This window comes from Culex pipiens, chromosome 1 (genome assembly GCF_016801865.2).
Source record: "Culex pipiens pallens isolate TS chromosome 1, TS_CPP_V2, whole genome shotgun sequence".
NCBI lineage: Eukaryota > Metazoa > Arthropoda > Insecta > Diptera > Culicidae > Culex > Culex pipiens.
This window is the reverse complement of record NC_068937.1, coordinates 21,670,288-21,689,694: the sequence shown is the minus strand read 5'-3', so window position 1 is coordinate 21,689,694 and position 19,407 is coordinate 21,670,288. Positions and strand designations below refer to the sequence as shown.

Genomic DNA, 19,407 nt, shown 5'->3' with positions numbered 1-19,407 from the left:
AGTAAAAATTAAAATGCCTGAATTTTTAAAATATGCTTTATACTACAAGTTTTTAGACGTTAGATTAATATCGTGTTTTTTTTTTCAAAATGTTCACAAGCCCACTGAGAATTTTGATTCAAGCCTCGAGTCGATTTGGAGGGTAGTTTTAAAATTGAAATATTTTCAGTACTGACAATGCGAGCAAAACAACGTAAGATTTCATATTAACTATTGCAAAAGTTCTGAGATCCATACAAAATTTCAAGTTCTTTGAAATCACGGACCTGATGATGACGTAGCTTGTTGAAGCCGTTACCAAATGTTTAATGGCGCAGTTTTGGGATTAACATTTTAAAAGGTAAAAAAAACAAAATATGATAATCTTTTATTTTATTTTTTGGTTAAAATTGCTGTAACTGCAAAGAATGATACGTCAAGTATATCTTCTGATTTGATTAAAGAAATAGATTCTAAATGCATTGAGATAACACAAATAAAACCTATAATATTTCAAAGAGGAAAACGTTGAAAGGGAACTGTCAAACCACCACTCGCATCGCCTACTTCTTTCAATAGCTCTCCCTTCCGCCATAAAATACAACCTCGGCTTCGCCGGCGATGATCTGCGGATAATCCTCCGCATCGACCGCGTGTGGTTTTGGCGATGCACATATATTTGGGATTAACTCGTTCCGCCTTCAGCAAACGCCCCATGCTGCTGGCAGCACTGTCAGCCTTATCGAGTTGTCGATTCTGCTCCCACAAGAGGAAAAGGAAGGGGACGCTCTTCTCCGAACTAATCCGTTTACTCCGGTATTCCAAACGGTTAATGTGGCGGAAAATCCAGTTTGGATCATTTTTTTTGCATCCTTTCTCTGCGTTGAATGTCAAAAAGTGAGTGGAGAGCGAAAAAAGAAAGATGGCGGACGTCGTTTTTCTGCAGCCGTCAAAGTTAACGGTGGACTGCGATTAGAGTGCTCCAAGGTGGTGGAGGAAGGAAGTGGCAGGGGTGGCGTTGGCTGATAGATTGCACGTTTTAAAATTCATGACCTGCTGGATTTTACGCTTGCTGTCATATTTTTGCATAACGGAACCCGGGGCACGTCTCCAGCTAGAGGCCATGGGAAGACACTGCAAGGATGACGATGGAGTGTTGATCTTTCCCGTCGTTGGTGCATCTTCATAACCCGTGGTCCAACGTCGAGGAAAACTTCCGTAATCTGCACAGTTTTGCGCGGCAGAGAGAGTGTTTTTGTGCCGTTGGGATAGAATAAAGAGATATGCACTTTGCGAAGATTTCCATGCTTTTTGTGTGAGCACCCTTTTAGAAGTTATGGCGACGGACGAAGCAGGCCATGGCTGCAGGTACCATGGTGACCGGAATATTGAAAACTCTGTCAACTCTGTCAAACTAACCTCACTTTCGGTGAACTTTTTTTCCAAACTTCAACAAAAAATTTGGCCCATCCGCCGCAAACCGCGACCAATCACAAACTAACGAAGTGGTTTTACAAAATTAGGCCAACCGGGCGAACCGGTGATTGAAATCCATTTTTGGCAAACCTCATCATCGTGAACTCTCGCCGGGGAGAAACCCGGAGATGTCGTCAGCGAAATCGAAACTCGTCAACGTCATAATCGAATAATGATTATTGTTGCGGTGGATTTTCGCTCTCTTTTGTTGATCTGTTGGCTGTCAAATTTGAGCGATTTGTTTGTGTAACTTTTGGGAGTTTTCTAGGCCAGCTTGACGAAGGTATTTGGCCTCTCGACACTTAGTAGGCGATGTAGATTTAATTTTGTAATTTTTTAAATTTTTGCCATATATTTTATATTTTGCCAATTTTGTTAAAAAAAACATTTACTTCCTGTCCGACGGAAGGCGTGATCAGACAAATCTCGTCTCGTAAAATGCCACCGAGGCCGTCTGGGATCGAACTCAGGCCGACTGGGTGAGAGGCAATCACAATTACCCCTACACCACGGTTCTCGGCAAAAATTAAAAGAATTACTCAAATCAAAAAAAAATATTAAAATAATCAATGTTGCAAAAAAAATATGTTATTAAAAACACTTATCAAAATTAATCAAAACTATTAAAAAAATTAAATTATTTAAATATTAAAAATATTTTAAAAAATAAAAAATTTAATAATATTAGCAGTATTAAAAATATTAAAAATATTAAAAAATAAAAATTTTGAAAAAATTCAAAATATTAAAAAATTAAAAATATTAGAAATATTATAAATATTAAAAATATTAAAAGTATTAAAAATATTAAAAATATTAAAAATATTAAAAATATTAAAAGTATTAAAAATATTAAAAATATTAAAAATATTAAAAATATTAAAAATATTAAAAATATTAAAAATATTAAAAATATTAAAAATATTAAAAATATTAAAAATATTAAAAATATTAAAAATATTGAAAATATTAAAAATATTAAAAATATTAAAAATATTAAAAATATTAAAAACATTAAAAATATTAAAAATATTAAAAATGTTAAAAATATTGAAAATATTAAAAATATTACACATAAATCATTAAAGTTGTATCGAATATTAAAACTATTTTAACTTTTTTAAATAATTGAACAAATCATACATAACAATTGACAATTGTGACAATTTTGACAATTGTGACAATTTTGACAATTGTGACAATTTGACAAACTTGACAATCTTGACATTTTGACTATTTTGACAATTTTGACAATTTTGACAATTTTGACAATTTTGACAATTTTGACAATTTTGACAATTTTGACAATTTTGACAATTTTGACAATTTTGTTTAGAATTTTTGAATAAATTTTAGAATTGTAGAATTTTAGAATTTTAGAATTTAGAAAAAGGTCTCGGAAACGTCACTAACCTCGCACCGGGTGACGCCAGCGGTTGCTGCATGGCCGGTGGCACTTCCGCCTTCAGAAATCGGTACAGATCCGGCGTTGGCCGCGCGACGCTGATCGACGACGACCGGCGCCGGTTGAACACGGGTGACTTTTGGTGTTTGAGGAAATCCTGCCGCAAGAAAAGAAAACAATCGATTTGTCAAAACTACATTCAAGATGGCGTCACCTAAACAACAGACCTTGGAGCAGCAGCAGCTGCTGCCACCTAGCGGCAGACAGGTCCCGGTAGGACAGCTGGTTGGCAGCTGCTGGCTGGAACCGGAACCGGCAAACGAGGAGCAGGAACCGCCGTGCGGGCTCTTGGCTTGACCGAACACTGGTGCGAACGAGGCGGAAGGGGAAACGGGAGCCCCCGCCGTCGATCGGTGAACCCGGAGCGAGTTGTTCCGGCTGTGCGGTGGCTTGGCTTGCTGCGATTGTTGTTGTTGTTGCTGGTGGTGTCGCAGAAAGCAGTAGGAGGTGGTTGTTTTTGTCATTTTGGAAGCTAGACTTTTATTTCCGGTGGCGGCGTTGAGCGTGTCTTCTTCCACTTCGTCGCTGTTTTCTGGAAAGGGGAAATAAAAGGGAAACAAAAGGGGTGAGTGAGAAATTGACCGCTTTGGCTCGTACCCTGACTGAAAAGTCCGTCAGACGTCCGTCGTTTGTCGTCCGTGCAATCGTACGACGTCGCACGACAATGTCGTACAACTTTCGCGCGAATGTCATACGTTTTTGCACCAAAATGTCGTATTTGTCGTGCGATCGATAATCGAAATTGTACGACATTGTCGTACGACATTCGACCGACGTCGCACGGTTTTGTTATTTAGGATGTCACGCCTTTGTCGTGTGCTGTCATTTCGGATTTTTAGGTTATGTTTCAAATAAAAATAGTTGTTTTAAAGCATTAATTGATTATAATCATTTATTTTGATTATTTTACAATCGATTAGCATGTTAATTGTTGAATTAATCTCACCATCTCTTTACTCGAGATTTGTTTGACGCTCCAAGTTGAATTTGGTCGGTTTCTGCTAAGTTGGGTTGAAGAAGGTGCTCCGTAGGTTCTGATCGTGTCATGCCGCTTGACCGGATTGTTTTTGTCAGCGACAATAACAACAAAAACAAAAAAAGTCCGGGTCAATAGCCGATGATTCCACCTCGTCCGCAACGTTGGTCACTCGCAGTGAAAACAGAGTTGTCTTACTACACTGCTTAGCGGCTAGAGAAATCTTCGTCACCAGCGTAACTTCCTTACTGGTGCTCAGTCCTCACCCGGAGTATCCTTTTCGGCCGATCTGCAAAATTTTCACTTCGTTTTATCGGTCAATTTCCTCCATCGGAGGCTCCGAGCTCACGCCGGAACTGGTGGCGAATTGCGGTAGTTCTTTCTGTCTTGCGTCTTTGTCTTGCGGTTCCTGGGTCATGGCGTTGTCGTTCTGGAACTCGTTCAGGATGCGAATTTGGAGCAGAACCGGCAGCTGTGCGGGTGGAAGACACTTCTTGTCGGTGAAACCGCTGTTGAAATCTTCGCGCAGTGGAACCAACATTCGAACTGTTTGGAGAAAGAAACTTTTTTTTAACATGAATTTTTTACCCAATAAGCCGTTTTTACCCGAATCGTCTTGGATTGCCTAAAGCGCTTCTGATTCAAGATCGGAAAGTTGGTCGGATTCTTATACACAGGTGGCGTTTGCACGTCGTAATCTCCAGAACCGACAGCAACGGAATGGTCAAGTTCTTGGCCTTCTGGTAGGTCACCCGTATCAGCCCGTATCCGAATATGACGTGTGTCTTGCCCGTCCTTGTACTGCCGCAATTATCCACGATGGAATGCACCTCACCCACTTAACCCCCGGCCATCACCTTTAGGATCGTTTTCTCCGTTGGAGTACGCCTCTTCGTGCTCCTCGTAGCTGACGGACTGTGAAGATCCTGATAAAGCCACGCCAACCTTTGATTATTCTGAATATCCGGCCCTTTCGTTGGAGTCGGCCACCTCCACGAGCACAAAGTTGTCCTTCAGCTAGGAGTCCAAAACCCACTCCGTTGACCTTCTTCTCCTGGTGATGGTTTTCGGAAAGGAATTTCCAATTCGTTTTGAAGACGCAAGTATCTACTAAAATCTTGCCCTTCTTTGTCTTCACCGCATTACTGAACCGATTCTTTTTCAAAAACTTCTGACAAGGCAGAATTTGACGCTCTTCTGTTCATCAAACATGTTCAAAACATGAATAAAACTGTCAAAGTGTTTGCGTCGACACGGTAAAGTCATCGAGCTGTCAAAAAATCGATGAGAAAAAACTATGTCGGGCATGTCAAGTGTTTGTCGTTTGTCGTCCTTTCGACCAATCGATATCGAAACGGTGAAATCAGAACCGTGCGACAACTCGTACGACGTGCGACATTTTTCAAACAGGGTAGTCGTAGTAGGCGGGAAGAGGCGGGCATTTTAATCACGTCAAAATGGTGGCAACCACCGTGCGTGAGTTGTCATTTTTGGCCTTCTGCGACCGAAATAATCTGTCATTGTTGTGTGCATTCAAGCTGATTGCTTTTCGACTTTTGTGACCGTGAAATTGGATTGTTTTCGAATCACGACCCCCAGGCTGTGTCACGGGCTTTTGTTGACTGAAATTGGGTCATTTCCGCTGGGTGGCGCTGCCGTTGCGTGGCAGAGAAAATATATTCAACGAGGAATGTAAACAATTGATGAACTGTTTAAAATACGAAAGGGGAGCCAATAATATGGCAACACTGGCGGAACGGGTCGGGTGGTCAGGATAATCGGGATGATCCGCCAACTAGCTAGGGGAAATATGCCCATTTTAATCACCCTAAGCCTTTCGACCAATTCTCATCACTTTTGCCTTTTTCCGCTATAAATTCAACATTTTCAGATGTATCAACAATTGAGAGTTGCTTGCTCACTTTTGTTTGAGCTATTTATAACTTTGAAACAGTCAAAAACACTTTATGAAAGCTGTAATTCATGATCAAAGTGCTGATAGGCTGATAATAGAAATAGGCTGAGAAAGGGTATAGTTCCCCTAAATGAGAAATTAATTATTGCAAGCATTTTTGATAAAGCAATTCAAGTCGACAAGAGTAGGCCAAAAAAACAGTAAAGTGGCATTTCCAAAGGTCCAAACCTTAAATGTAAACAATCATTTTGTATTTTTGACGTTTGAAGGCAGTGACATATAACCAAACAGCAAACGTCAAACCAGTACAAACTTGTTGTCAGAACTTTTTCCGAATCTATTCTGGAAAAGATCCGGATATTTGTACTGGTTTGACGTTGGGCAATTCAAGCCCCTTTAAGAAATGACGACCACACGTGGATTTTTCTCACCGGTGCCGTTGAAGATAAGTTGGTCCACGTGGACGACGCGACTCGTGTGTCTTTCCGAGAGCAAAGATCTCTAGGAGCTGGAAGTTCCGACAAGGGAATTCAATATAAATTAAATTGCGTCGGATCGGACTAGAAGAGAAGAGGCAAAAGTAAGAAGTAAAAGATGTCTTCATTGCTTTTTCCACGTGTGTGTGTAAGGTCGTAAAAATGTATAACTTAGTGTGCCATGAAAAATGGTGGAATCACCCCGTGGGAAGGAAGATGAGTAGGAATTTTGTGTTTTCTTTATGTAGGTTTATAAGATATGGTTCGCAGTGTAGCGGAAAAGGTAATGAATTTTCTAATTTACTGCCGTGTACCTTTGACAGGATTAGTGAGAGTTAATATGACGAGAAGCACATAATAATTGTCAAAATTGTCAAAATCGTCAAAATTGTAAAAATTGTAAAAATTGTCAAAATTGTCAAAATTGTCAAAATTGTCAAAATTGTCAAAATTTTCAAAATTGTCAAAATTTTCAAAATTGTCAAAATTTTCAAAATTGTCAAAATTGTCCAAATTGTCAAAATTGTCAAAATTGTCAAAATTGTCAAAATTGTCAAAATTGTCAAAATTGTCAAAATTGTCAAAATTGTCAAAATTGTCAAAATTGTCAAAATTGTCAAAATTGTCAAAATTGTCAAAATTGTCAAAATTGTCAAAATTGTCAAAATTGTCAAAATTGTCTAAATTGTCTAAATTGTCTAAATTGTCAAAATTGTCAAAATTGTCAAAATTGTCAAAATTGTCAAAATTGTCAAAATTGTCAAAATTGTCAAAATTGTCAAAATTGTCAAAATTGTCAAAATTGTCAAAATTTTCAAAATTGTCAAAATTGTCAAAATTGTCAAAATTGTCAAAATTGTCAAAATTGTCAAAATTGTCAAAATTGTCAAAATTGTCAAAATTGTCAAAATTGTCAAAATTGTCAAAATTGTCAAAATTGTCAAAATTGTCAAAATTGTCAAAATTGTCAAAATTGTCAAAATTGTCAAAATTGTCAAAATTGTCAAAATTGTCAGAATTGTCAAAATTGTCAAAATTGTCAAAATTGTCAAAATTGTCAAAATTGTCAAAATTGTCAAAATTGTCAAAATTGTCAAAATTGTCAAAATTGTCAAAATTGTCAAACTTGTCAAAATTGTCAAAATTGTCAAAATTGTCAAAATTGTCAAAATTGACAAAATTGACAAAATTGACAAAATTGACAAAATTGTCAAAATTGTCAAAATTGTCAAAATTGTCAAAATTGACAAAATTGACAAAATTGTCAAAATTGTCAAAATTGTCAAAATTGTCAAAATTGTCAAAATTGACAAAATTGACAAAATTGACAAAATTGACAAAATTGACAAAATTGACAAAATTGACAAAATTGACAAAATTGACAAAATTGACAAAATTGACAAAATTGACAAAATTGACAAAATTGACAAAATTGTCAAAATTGTCAAAATTGTCAAAATTGTCAAAATTGTCAAAATTGTCAAAATTGTCAAAATTGTCAAAATTGTCAAAATTGACAAAATTGACAAAATTGTCAAAATTGTCAAAATTGTCAAAATTGTCAAAATTTTCAAAATTGACAAAATTGACAAAATTGACAAAATTGACAAAATTGACAAAATTGACAAAATTGACAAAATTGACAAAATTGACAAAATTGACAAAATTGACAAAATTGACAAAATTGACAAAATTGACAAAATTGACAAAATTGACAAAATTGACAAAATTGACAAAATTGACAAAGTTGTCAAAAATTGTCAAAATTAAACTTGAAGTTCTTGAAGTTGGGCGGACTCTTCCCCTTAAAGATCCTTCCCACAAATTTAAACCCCCTTTTCAAGCCCTTTCCAATACCAAGAACCACTTCTTTTCAAGGTCGCTCCTGTAAAGCGGAAATTCCCACGGTTGTTGAGTCTTGTGAAGATTATAACCTCATTAAAAGGGGAGGTCTCTTTTCGTCGTCTGTAACTTCCGCTGTTTCAGGCCATCTTGGCAATAGGGTTTCCTGTAGCTGTAGCGGTATGGGAAACAGTGGCGCAAACACCATCAAAGCAAGCCAGTAAAGTGCAACCCCTCTTTAGACAGACACACACACACCTTCATAAACCATAAAAGTCACACCTGCAAAGTGGCTGCACTAGACGAAAAAAGGGAAAAAGGCAATCGTTTATTTTTTATAGCGGAAAACGGAAGATTTCCCCTGACAGATCAGCTTAACGGTCACATTTTACGGGATTAGCCGTGGGGTTTTATGGTTGTGGTGGTGAACTGAATGACACGTTCAAGTGTTGCACTTTAAGGTGTCAGCTAAACTAATAAAAAAAGGAACTTTGTATTAATGTTACCCTTTTGAAAAAGAATTTTTAAGTGCATTCCCACCTTCTTGTAAAAATCTTGGTTGTAAACCTGACACTACTTTGACAGTTTTTCTGAATCGAAATCATCTAAACAGAATCGAACCCAAGTAGGCTACAATGCGTCTCCATAATCATCTCTGACATTTCCGCTCCAGTGTTGCCAGATTGACAATGCTGTCAATTTGTAAACTCGTTTCCCAGCTGATCTTTCCCGCTTCAAGTTTGCTTGGAGGAACCATTTCTGCCTTTTTTATCAACAACTTCTTCTTCTTCTTTTATTCATCCCGAACACAACAACGGTGCTCATTCATCTGCTATCCGTGTTGTCGTTTACAGACAAAAGCAATTATTCTTTTCTTTTGTAGACTGACTGACTGGCTGGTGCCCTCCCCCGACTGACCCCCGGTTTGTTGTAAATAGTAGCGGGGCGAAATTGCGAGCAACCTTCGGTGAAAACTCTTTGTGTCGAGACAAGGTTCGTCGGGAAAAGGTGGGAAGCAGTGTTGTCAACATGTTATCAAAGCTGTTTTTAATTTAAGCATGGCGAATGGTAAATTTATCCTATTTTCCTTAAAATTTTTGAATGAATGCACTTTTTTTCTGAATACTTTTGTCTCCAAGATTCTTGAACATAGGTGGGAAGCAAAGTTGCCAACTTTGCATCAGCATAATTATTAATTGGTCTAATGATTGTTTTCCATACTGTTTTTTTCAAATCAGAAGAAAATTTCGTCCAACTTTTGTTGAAAACTATTTTGTGCACAAGGTCCGTTGAAAATGGTGGGAAGTAGTGTTGCCAAGTTTCGATCATAAATTGTTTCTTTAAAGAATAATTTTTCAACATTTTCTTGAATTGGACATAGAATATTTCAATATTGTGCACAATTTTCGCTGCAAACTCTTGACAAGGTTCGTTGAACATGGTAAGAACGTGACAGTGTTGCCGAATTTCAATCAAACTTATTATTTTTTATTTAATTTAATGAGATGAAGAATTATTTTCCGCCTTTTCTTAAAATTCAGAAAGTATTGCACCAACTTTTGTTGAAAACTCTTGTCCTCAGGGTTCGTTGAAAAAGGTGGGAAGCAGTGTTGCCAAGTTTATATAAACACAAATGCTCCAAAAAATTTGATGTATGAAAAAAAATATATGATAAATATGATTTATTTTCCCACCTTTTCTTTAAATTCTTGACAAAATAGAGCTATTTACCACGTGCAAGCCTGAAAAAGGTAAACAACGATGACGTTCAAGAATAGCCATTTTAATTAGCCCTGTGGAGGCACTTCCTCCTTCAGGAATAACTTTTCACCGGTCCTCTCCGCGCCGCGGCACATTCTTGTGGTGCGGCGCAGTAAGCCGTGGAAAAGCCAGGCAAACTTTCCGCCAGTGTAGTAGGCCAGGGAAAAGCTGCTCCACAAAAAAAGAGCATGAGCATGAGCATGAGCATGAGCATGGTTGACTGCCAATGAGCTGCTACTCCGTTATTGACAGATCAGCTGAAGTTAAACAATGAATCAAAAATGATCAGTGGGAGCCAACCATCCGTTCACTGTTTAACCTCTGAAGATCCCTACTTTATTAGTCAATACCGGCGCCCTCCCAAGAAGCCTGCAGTTCAACGAAAGGGAGGAATGTTAGTCCGATAGTTGAAGTTGCAGACTCATCAAGCACACAGTTTTTCGCTATATACTTGTTGATACCGCTTGAGACCGTTGAATCCACAGCATCTCCTTCAAGCATCACGTGATTATTATTTTTTTGGGTTAGTAGGATAAGGGATTGGCTTTTCGATGCCTCCCGAGCTACGATGCTATGGGGAGGACTTTCATAACAGACCCGTCGGCGAGCCTTCCGAGCAACGATGCTATGGGAAGGTCTTTTTGGTTAACACACAAAGTCATTCACACACAATTATTTCACTCCACTATTAATTAATCCAAAATGTCAGTGCGTCTTTCGATCATTATATAGAAATGGCTTTTTCACCATTAAAAATAAAACCTTATTGAAAACATTATACACAATTTACCCGACGCCGTGCCTTCCGATCAACGATGATATAGGAAGGGCTTTGAAAATCACGAAACAATTAATTAAGATCTAAAAAAAAAAAATCACAAAAAAACACCAATTACTCAACGAAAATTACGCTCAAGACACAAATAATTCAGTAAGTCATGCTATTATTCGATCACCACAATCACTCACCCCTAACGAACAGCGACACAAAAGCACACAAAAAAAATAACCTGCATAATCACGATTTCGCGTCCCCACTACCAGCGCACCAATGATGGTATTATTCGATTAGCACAATCACTCATCCCATACGAACAGCGACACAAAAGCACACCAAAAAATTAACCTGAATAATCACGACTTCGCGTCCCCACTTCCAGCGCACCAATGATGCTATTATTCGATTAGCACAATCACTCATCCGATACGAACAGCGACACAAAAGCACACAAAAAAATTAACCTGAATAATCACGACTTCGCGTCCCCACTTCCAGCGCACCAATGATGCTATTATTCGATTAGCACAATCACTCATCCGATACAAACAGAGACACAAAAGCACACCAAAAATTAACCTGAATAATCACGACTTCGCGTCCCCACTTCCAGCGCACCAATGATGCTATTATTCGATTAGCACAATCACTCATCCGATACGAACAGCGACACAAAAGCACACCAAAAATTAACCTGAATAATCACGACTTCGCGTCCCCACTTCCAGCGCACCAATGATGCTATTATTCGATTAGCACAATCACTCATCCGATACGAACAGCGACACAAAAGCACACAAAAAAATTAACCTGAATAATCACGACTTCGCGTCCCCACTTCCAGCGCACCAATGATGCTATTATTCGATTAGCACAATCACTCATCCGATACGAACAGCGACACAAAAGCACACCTAAAAGCTGCTCCACAAAAAAAAAGACAAGAATAAGTCATTTGTGCTGGTAAATGGTTCCGCACAGGGTTTTTTTCCCTTTCCTTTCTTTCTTCGGACTAAAAATTCCAATCTCAGCTGGGTCGCGGGGTCAGGGCGCCCACAGAAATACACGCTGACACACATACACGTGAGTCGGGCAGGGTTGCCAGTTGAAAAAATAATATCAATACACAAAAATTCAACATCAAAATAAAATTAAAATTAGAAAAGAGCACTACCGAGTTGTCAGCTTTTTCGTCATGTATTGTAAGATTAATTTTTTTTGCTTTAACTTATTCCCACCTTTATTTAACATTCTTGGTTAATGCCAGTTTCGACGAGTTTTGCCGAAAAACTATTATTTATCAAGAATGTTAAATAAAGGTGGGAATATATTTTAAAATGTCAAAATCTGGAATTTAAAATAATTTCCGATTATTTGGCAACCCGGTAGCCCTGCGGAGTCGAGGGCTACTTGGATCGCGGTGTAAAAAGAAGCCGGGAAAACGCTTGAAACTACCGACTTTTCAAACTACAATTTTTCTTTTCTTTACGATGCTGACCGTTTCCTGGACTTAACGGGTTTCTTTTTGCAGCACGTTTTTTACAACTCGTCCTTTCCTTTTAAAACGGAACAATTAGCGCCCGGCAAACGCCGGCGGTTGAGGAAGCGCCCTCTTCAGGGGAAGTTTTGAGTAAGCGAAACGGGCTTGTTGCTTGAATTTAGCAGAATTTTCCACTTTAATCAAAGTAAATTTAATGTTGAGAAGGTTGTAAATTGAATAATGCAACAGATTACTCAAAATAGTAGCTAAGAAGCATTGCATTCATCAGAATTCAGCTCGAAGTCAAGATAAAAAACTTTTTTTTAGAGCAAGACAATTGTAAAGTGACAGTTCTTTGTTTAGTACACGACACTCTGACGTGAAAATACTAGTTTTATTTACTGTCAGACCACGTCTTTTAACCCACTGTCGAGCAAACATTTTTTACAGGGAATCAATTTTTCAGTGACAGCCCCTTGTTTTTATCACGACACTCTGACGAGAAGTTACTCATTTTTAACTTTTTTTAGGGCTGTCACGGTAAAATGGCATCCCTACACGCACTTCACATTTTTTTGCAGCTGCCAGATTGGGGTGAATTTTACTCAATGTCCGTAGTGTTTTGACTATTTAACGTTCAATTTTCATCAAAACCCTAGATTAAAATAATTCCTACCTAAAAATAGGTAAATCGAGTAAATGACAGATTTGAGTGAGTTATACAAAAAATTCAACGAAAATTGGGTCCTAAAATGAAGCTTAGATTGCTGATATTATTGTTTACAGCGATAAAGCTTATTTTTCTGAGTACAATGACCCTTTGTACGAACACAAAGAGTTTAAAATGGTTAATAACCTCACGGCTCTTCTTGACAGAAAAGCTCCTACTTGACAGCTCGTTCCAAGGGGACCATAGTTGATCCATCGAAAAAATGTTGTCTTGTCAAAAAAAAAATTTTGCATTAAAATGAAAAAACTGATCAGAAATGGTTTTTAATCGTGTTTTTTACCGTTGTACATAAAAATTGACAAAGGACTTTAGTACCCAATTGAGTTAAGTTCATCCAACGTCAAAGGTTGTCCCAATTACTCTTTTCTGAGTTGTTTCGATTTTTACGAGAACTAAGTGAAATTGAGTGTGCGTGTAGGGATGCTATTTTTAAAGTGACAGCTCTTTGTTTACTTCACTACACTCTGATGAGATTTGAATTTTTTTAACTTTTTTTTGGGAAAATTCAGCTGAAACTTAAACTTTTTTTTGAAGGCAGCAACAATATCGGCAAATTTTCAATAACAAAAAACGCCAAATCATGTTGTGCCTTCATTTAAATTGTTTATCCTTTTTGCCCGTCCAACCAAGCTATTCATAAGCTCGCAAAATGTTATTGAAACCCACTTTTTCTCATCTGACCCCTCGAACAAAAAAAAAAAAACACATGTTCCCTTGTTTACATATTCCGAATAAATTCCGCAAATCGTACCCCGCAAATGCCAACAATTCTCCAACCAACGGCCGACCCAAAAAAGCCCAACCAAAAACAAAAACATAAACAACCATATACTCGGTGCCATCGACTGACTGCCCAAAGACAACACACACACAGACAGTGAAAAAATAAGTTGGACACAAAAAGCCAACGGCCCAGACCGGATCTGGAACTTTATTTCAAGCGTAACAATGCAAATGGGCCAAACTCTCCCATTTTCACTTGATACGAGCAAAAGGGACTCGCTTTGTTTACACTTCGTCTTACGCCCATTTGCTTTGTTTTGTTTCGGTGAAATTCACAATTCATGGCCTGCTTCTGTTTTGTTTGTGCCCCCACACGACTGGTCCGTTGTGAAAGAGTGAAACGTGATAGTCGAATTTGTAAAACGACTTAACTTTTCAGCTGAATTGAAAATTTAAACGTCAGCTAATTTTTATTCTTTAATCAATCTTCCAAATTCTTTAATAAAGTCATTAGCAATCGTTCAAAAATCACCCACCCAAAAAAAGGGGGGCGCACGCCCTCTTCAAACATTTGCCCACCCTTACACAAACACAAAACATAACCTCTTTTTGTGCCACTGACTGGTCAGTTTGGTCCCGTCAAAACAAGAATCAGCGTGGAGCAGGAACCCAGTGAAAGCAAAGAAAAAAAACGGAACAACAAACTTTATTGGCCATTTAAGAGGCCCTGTTCACCGAGAGAGAGACCGACGGGGTGACCGCAGAAGAAATAAAAAATGTGGTGGAAAAGGTTCCCGTTCCGGATGACGGGAATGTGGTTTGCTTTTTTTTTGCAACTTGGAGACCGTAAAGTACGAAACTAAGATTACTCAAAAGTGAGTTTGAAGGCATGATATTTTTATCAAAAAAAAAGTAGTATATGAAAATATTTTTTTTAAATGAGATAATTATAATCTAGTTTAAGTTTGTGTGAAATTCAGCTTTATCTGTAATTTTCATTACAACATTTATTTTTGAGTCTTGTAAATATTTATTTTGCTAAGGAAACTTGTCACCAGTGACTGTAAGAATAAATCTGAGTGAAATTTGTTCAAATTTGAGATTATTTCAATTAATTTTAAGTTTTAGTGAAATTTGTCCAAATTGCATTTGCTTGCTAATTTACTCATTTCTGAATACAGTCCAGACTCGATCATCCGATTTATTTTTGGTAATCCAATAATCGGAGGTGATTTGTATCTTAAAAAATTTGTCAAAATCTGAAAATGTACATCATTACTCTTTTTTAAGTAAATGAAATTTTGTTAAAATTTGAAAAAATTGAATCAATTTTCAATTTCAGTGAAAGTTACGCAAATCTGACATTTACATCATTACTCATTTTTGAAAATATGAAATTCATTCTTATTTTAAATATTTTAAATAAATTTTTAGTTTAAGTGAAATCAATCCAAAATCTGAGTTTTGATCATTACCCATTTTTAAGTGAATGAAATTAATTTTGAATTTGAGATAATTTCAATCATTTTTGAATTTAAGTAAATTTTAATCAAATCTGACATTTATATCAAAACTCATTTTGGATAGATGATTTCGGAGATAATTGAAATTTTTTTATACACGCAGAAAAATGTTTTGTAGAATCAGCCTGTACGAGGTTTGATTCAACAAATTTTTTGGTGAATATAATCAACGCCGATTTTGCGTTGAAATAAACCTTGATTTACTTAATTCCACAAAAAATCTTTTGTTGTTTTGAAAAAGTTGCTTTGACGTTTAGCGTTAATTCAACAAAAATCTTGATTTTCAAATCAACAAAACGTTTTGTTGATTCAAATATGCCTTATTTTTCTGCGTGTATAATATATATTTTTAAAAATTTTTAATTAATTTGCCAAAATATGGTAATTAAATCATTAATCTTTTTAGTACATGAATTTATGCTAAAATTTGATATTTACGCAAATCTGACATTAACATCATAACTCATTTTTGAGGATATGAAATTCATTCTGATCTTAAATATTTTAAATCAGTTTTAAATTTAGGTGGAATTAACCCAAAATCTGAATTTCGATCATTTTTGTGTTTATGAATTCAATTTAAATTTGAGGTAATTTCAATCATTTTTTAAATTTTAGTGAAATTTACTCAAATCTCCCATTAACATCATAACTCATTTTTGATAGATCATTTTCGAGATTATTTAAATAAATTTTTATATAAAATATATTTTTTAATATTTTAAATAAATTTTCTAAAATCTGATATTTAAATGATTAATCTTTTTTATGTGCTAAAATTTTAAAAATTTTCAATCAAATTTTAATTTTAGTGAAATTTTTGGAAATCTGACTTTTAAATCATGACTCAGTTTTCAGGATACGAAATTCATTCTAATTTAATTATTTTAAATATGTGTTTGTGCTGAAGTGAAATCAACCCAACACCTGAATTGTGATCTTACTCATTTTGGATTTGTGGTTTGGTTGAGCGCTTTAGCAGAATGCATTACTATGAATACAAAGGAACAACTCGTCTCTTTGCATTCATTTTAGAGTTCATGAAATTAATTTGAAATTTGAGATAATTTCAATCAATTTTAAGTTTAGGAAAAATCAACCCAAAATCTGAACATGATTATTACTTATTTTTGATTTTACGAAGTTAATTAAAATTTTAGATGATTTCAATCTTTTTTTAATCCAAATTCTGAAATTTGATCATTACTCATTTTTGAGTTAATGGAATGAATTTGAAATTTGAGATGATTTTAATCATTTTTTAAATGTTTTAAAATTTACTCAAATCTGACATTTACATCATAACTCAGTTTTGATAGATCATTTTTGAGATTATTTAAATATTTTTTTAGAATAAACATTTTTTAAGACATTTAAATTAATTTTTCAAAATCTGATATTTAAATCATTGATGTTTTTTTGTAAATAAAATTATGTTAAAATTTGAGAAATTTTTAATCAATTTTTAATTTTAGTGAAATTTACGCAAATCTAACATTTACATCTTAACTCATTTTTGAGCATATGAAATTCATTCTAATGTTAAATATTGAAAAAAAATAGTTTTGGTGATCAATTAAAAATCTGAATTTTGACCATTACTCATTTTAAAGTTTATGAAATTAATTTGAAATTTGAGATAATTTCAATCAATTTAAGTTTAGGTACAATCAACCCAAAATCTGAATATGATCATTACTCAATTTTAATTTCATGAAATGAATTCAAATTTAAGATAATTTCAATCATTTTTTTTAATCCGAAATCTGAATTTCGATCACTATGCATTTTTGAGTTTATGAAATTAATTAGAAATTTGAGATGATTTCAATTATTTTTAAATTTTAGTTAAAATTTACTCAAATCTGACATTTACATCATAACTCATTTTCTAGTACATGGAATTCATTCGAAACATGCATCTGAAATCAGTTTTAAGCTGCAGTCAAATTAACCCAAATGAGATTGGGTCATTCAAAAATGCAAAAATTCGTATGACCCAATTTCACCCCCCAGACCCAATGTCACCCCTGATGACTTTTTTTTTCAGAATGCGATCAATTTGAAGTTCGAGATAAATTTACCCATACCCAAACTAAAAAAAATGCTTTATTACTGAAATTTCCTTCAATGCACATTTTTGATATCTCTTAGAATTGTAAGGGAAATTTTTGATTTCGCATGTTTCAATTCTGGAAGAATATTAATCACTTTAAACTTTGAGTGAAATTTACCCAAATCTAAAATTTTCATAAGTACTCAATTTAAAGTATGTTCAAGAATTTGGCTGTTTTGAGTGAATTCGTCAGCATTTTTCCTTATTTTTCTGAATCAAAGCCATCTAGGAAATGACCTATTTTTACAAACATGGCTTTGGAGAATGTCTTTTTGGGATGCAATCTATGCATGTTTAGAATTTCAATCACTTAAATATTTGGATGAAATTCATCCAAATCTGAAATTTGCTTCATTACTCATTTTTGATTGAGTTTGTCAAAAAATTGAAATATTTTGAATGACCGCAATGCCGAAATTATATACAAGGAAAATGTCAGATTTGGGCGAATTTCATTCAAATTTTGGTATTTTTGAGTTGACATCTTCATTCCCGAAATTTGCCTCGATGTTCATTTATGAGTTTGTTCACGGAATATGACTTTTCTTGAATGAAGTTTCTTAGCTCATTTTGTGAATTTAGACAGCAGGAATAGATTGTCTGTGGTGGCAGCAAGTTTGTTGTGAAGTGTGCTCCGAATTTTTAATTGAATTGGTGGTGAATTTTGCTACGGATTGTGAAAAAATTGCAGGATCTGTTGAAGAAGAAGTTTTGCTAGCAAGGAAAAGTAAAATTGAAATAGAAATTTAGTGATATGCGTAGAAAATTGCAAAAATAATGTTGGCTTGTGATGAATGTTTTGGTTGCCATGACAGGAAAAGCAAGTCAGTTTGTTGATAGCGGTACGCAGAGCCATAGATCGATCACAGCGGTACGCGAGTGCTACGTTTCTTGAGGGCTTAATTGTCAAACGAGTGATCGTGATTTCAAGCAAAACATTGTAATAGGGCCGAGGCCGAGGTGTGAACAAAGAGTCTTTCCTGTTCGTTCCTGATGTAAACATCAACTGCGTCAAAGTTGAAAAATCGCTGCGCGTGTTTAATTTTTTTTTTGTATATTACAAGCACATTGGTGAACGACGAACTCTGCCAATTGATGCCTCTAAATGCTTATTGAATTTGTGAATATAAAAAAAACTGATAAAAAGTGGTTTTGACAAGATAGAAAATGTGGAGTCTTGTTTTTTTGCTTGTTTTTTTTTTTCTTTTTTTTGTGATGAGGCAAAACGGAAGGAGTCGAAAAATTTTGACTGCTCTGAGCCGGAAGTCGTGCTGTTTTTATGCTGATGCCAGGAGGATTTCAGAGCAGCAAATCCAACGATCAACGACTGGCCGCGGTGAGAAAGTTCCAATCAGATTTTTTTTTGTACAATGAGTTTTTGTGTTTGTGAGTGTGAGTGAGAGTGGGAGCGAAACAGCTATAGCGTAACTTATATAGATAACTTTTTGGCCTACGCAGTGTGATTAATTTTAAATTTTGCAGGCTATAATTTTTATCTTGTTTGTTTTTGTTTTCTAGTTTTTCTAGCGTGGTATTGACCAGAGTTGTTCCTTTATGAAATGTTTTTTTCTTAAAAAAAAAAGATAGGATATTTTAAATAAAAACTGTTTTAAAAACTGATGGGAAATTTTAAGTACTATCTATATTTTGGTTGGTTTAGCTTAATATGTTTCAAACGCAACGTTAGGCATAAATCCTCATTTGATTTTTTTTTTGACTCTAAATAGTGTTTAGATTAGTAACTTTAAATGAGCTAGCTTTTTGTATGATTGGCAGAGTGAGTGAATGAATGAAAGAGTATGTAAATACTAATAAACAAATTGGTTACAGCGTCTTACGGTGGCCTTGCGATCGATTTAAAGTAAATTTAGTCCGATAGAATCTGATTAGCAACGCGTTTACGTCGGGCCGGTTTTGTTTTTCTTGGGCGTCGCCGTGTTTTATACATACCAAAGCCGTTATTTTTCTACAATTGTTATTTGTATGTCAAGCGTACGAGGAAAACATTTTTCATGAATTCAATTAGTCGTTTCCTTAAAACGCGTCAAAAACATTATCTTAGTCTTAGTAGCATTATAGCTCAGAAAGCACGATAACGAGTATTGCTTCCACGCGATTATCAAGTCCTTTTTATAGCTCCGTAGATCATTTGTTATTTACAGGTCAC

At 35.4% G+C, this 19,407-nt stretch overlaps 1 protein-coding gene across 2 annotated transcripts in view; it reads right to left on the bottom strand.

Moving 5' to 3' along the window:
* The window catches only part of LOC120420223 (uncharacterized), a 204,988-nt gene that overhangs the window by 16,140 nt on the left and 169,441 nt on the right, over positions 1 to 19,407 (bottom strand). For both annotated transcript variants that reach the window (XM_039583211.2, XM_039583212.2), the window contains exons 5-6: positions 3,088 to 3,452; positions 2,869 to 3,017 (exon numbers count right to left, since the gene is read on the bottom strand). In XM_039583211.2, the coding sequence (XP_039439145.1) occupies positions 2,869 to 3,017; positions 3,088 to 3,452 (514 nt within the window). The remainder of the gene's footprint in view (positions 1 to 2,868; positions 3,018 to 3,087; positions 3,453 to 19,407) is intronic.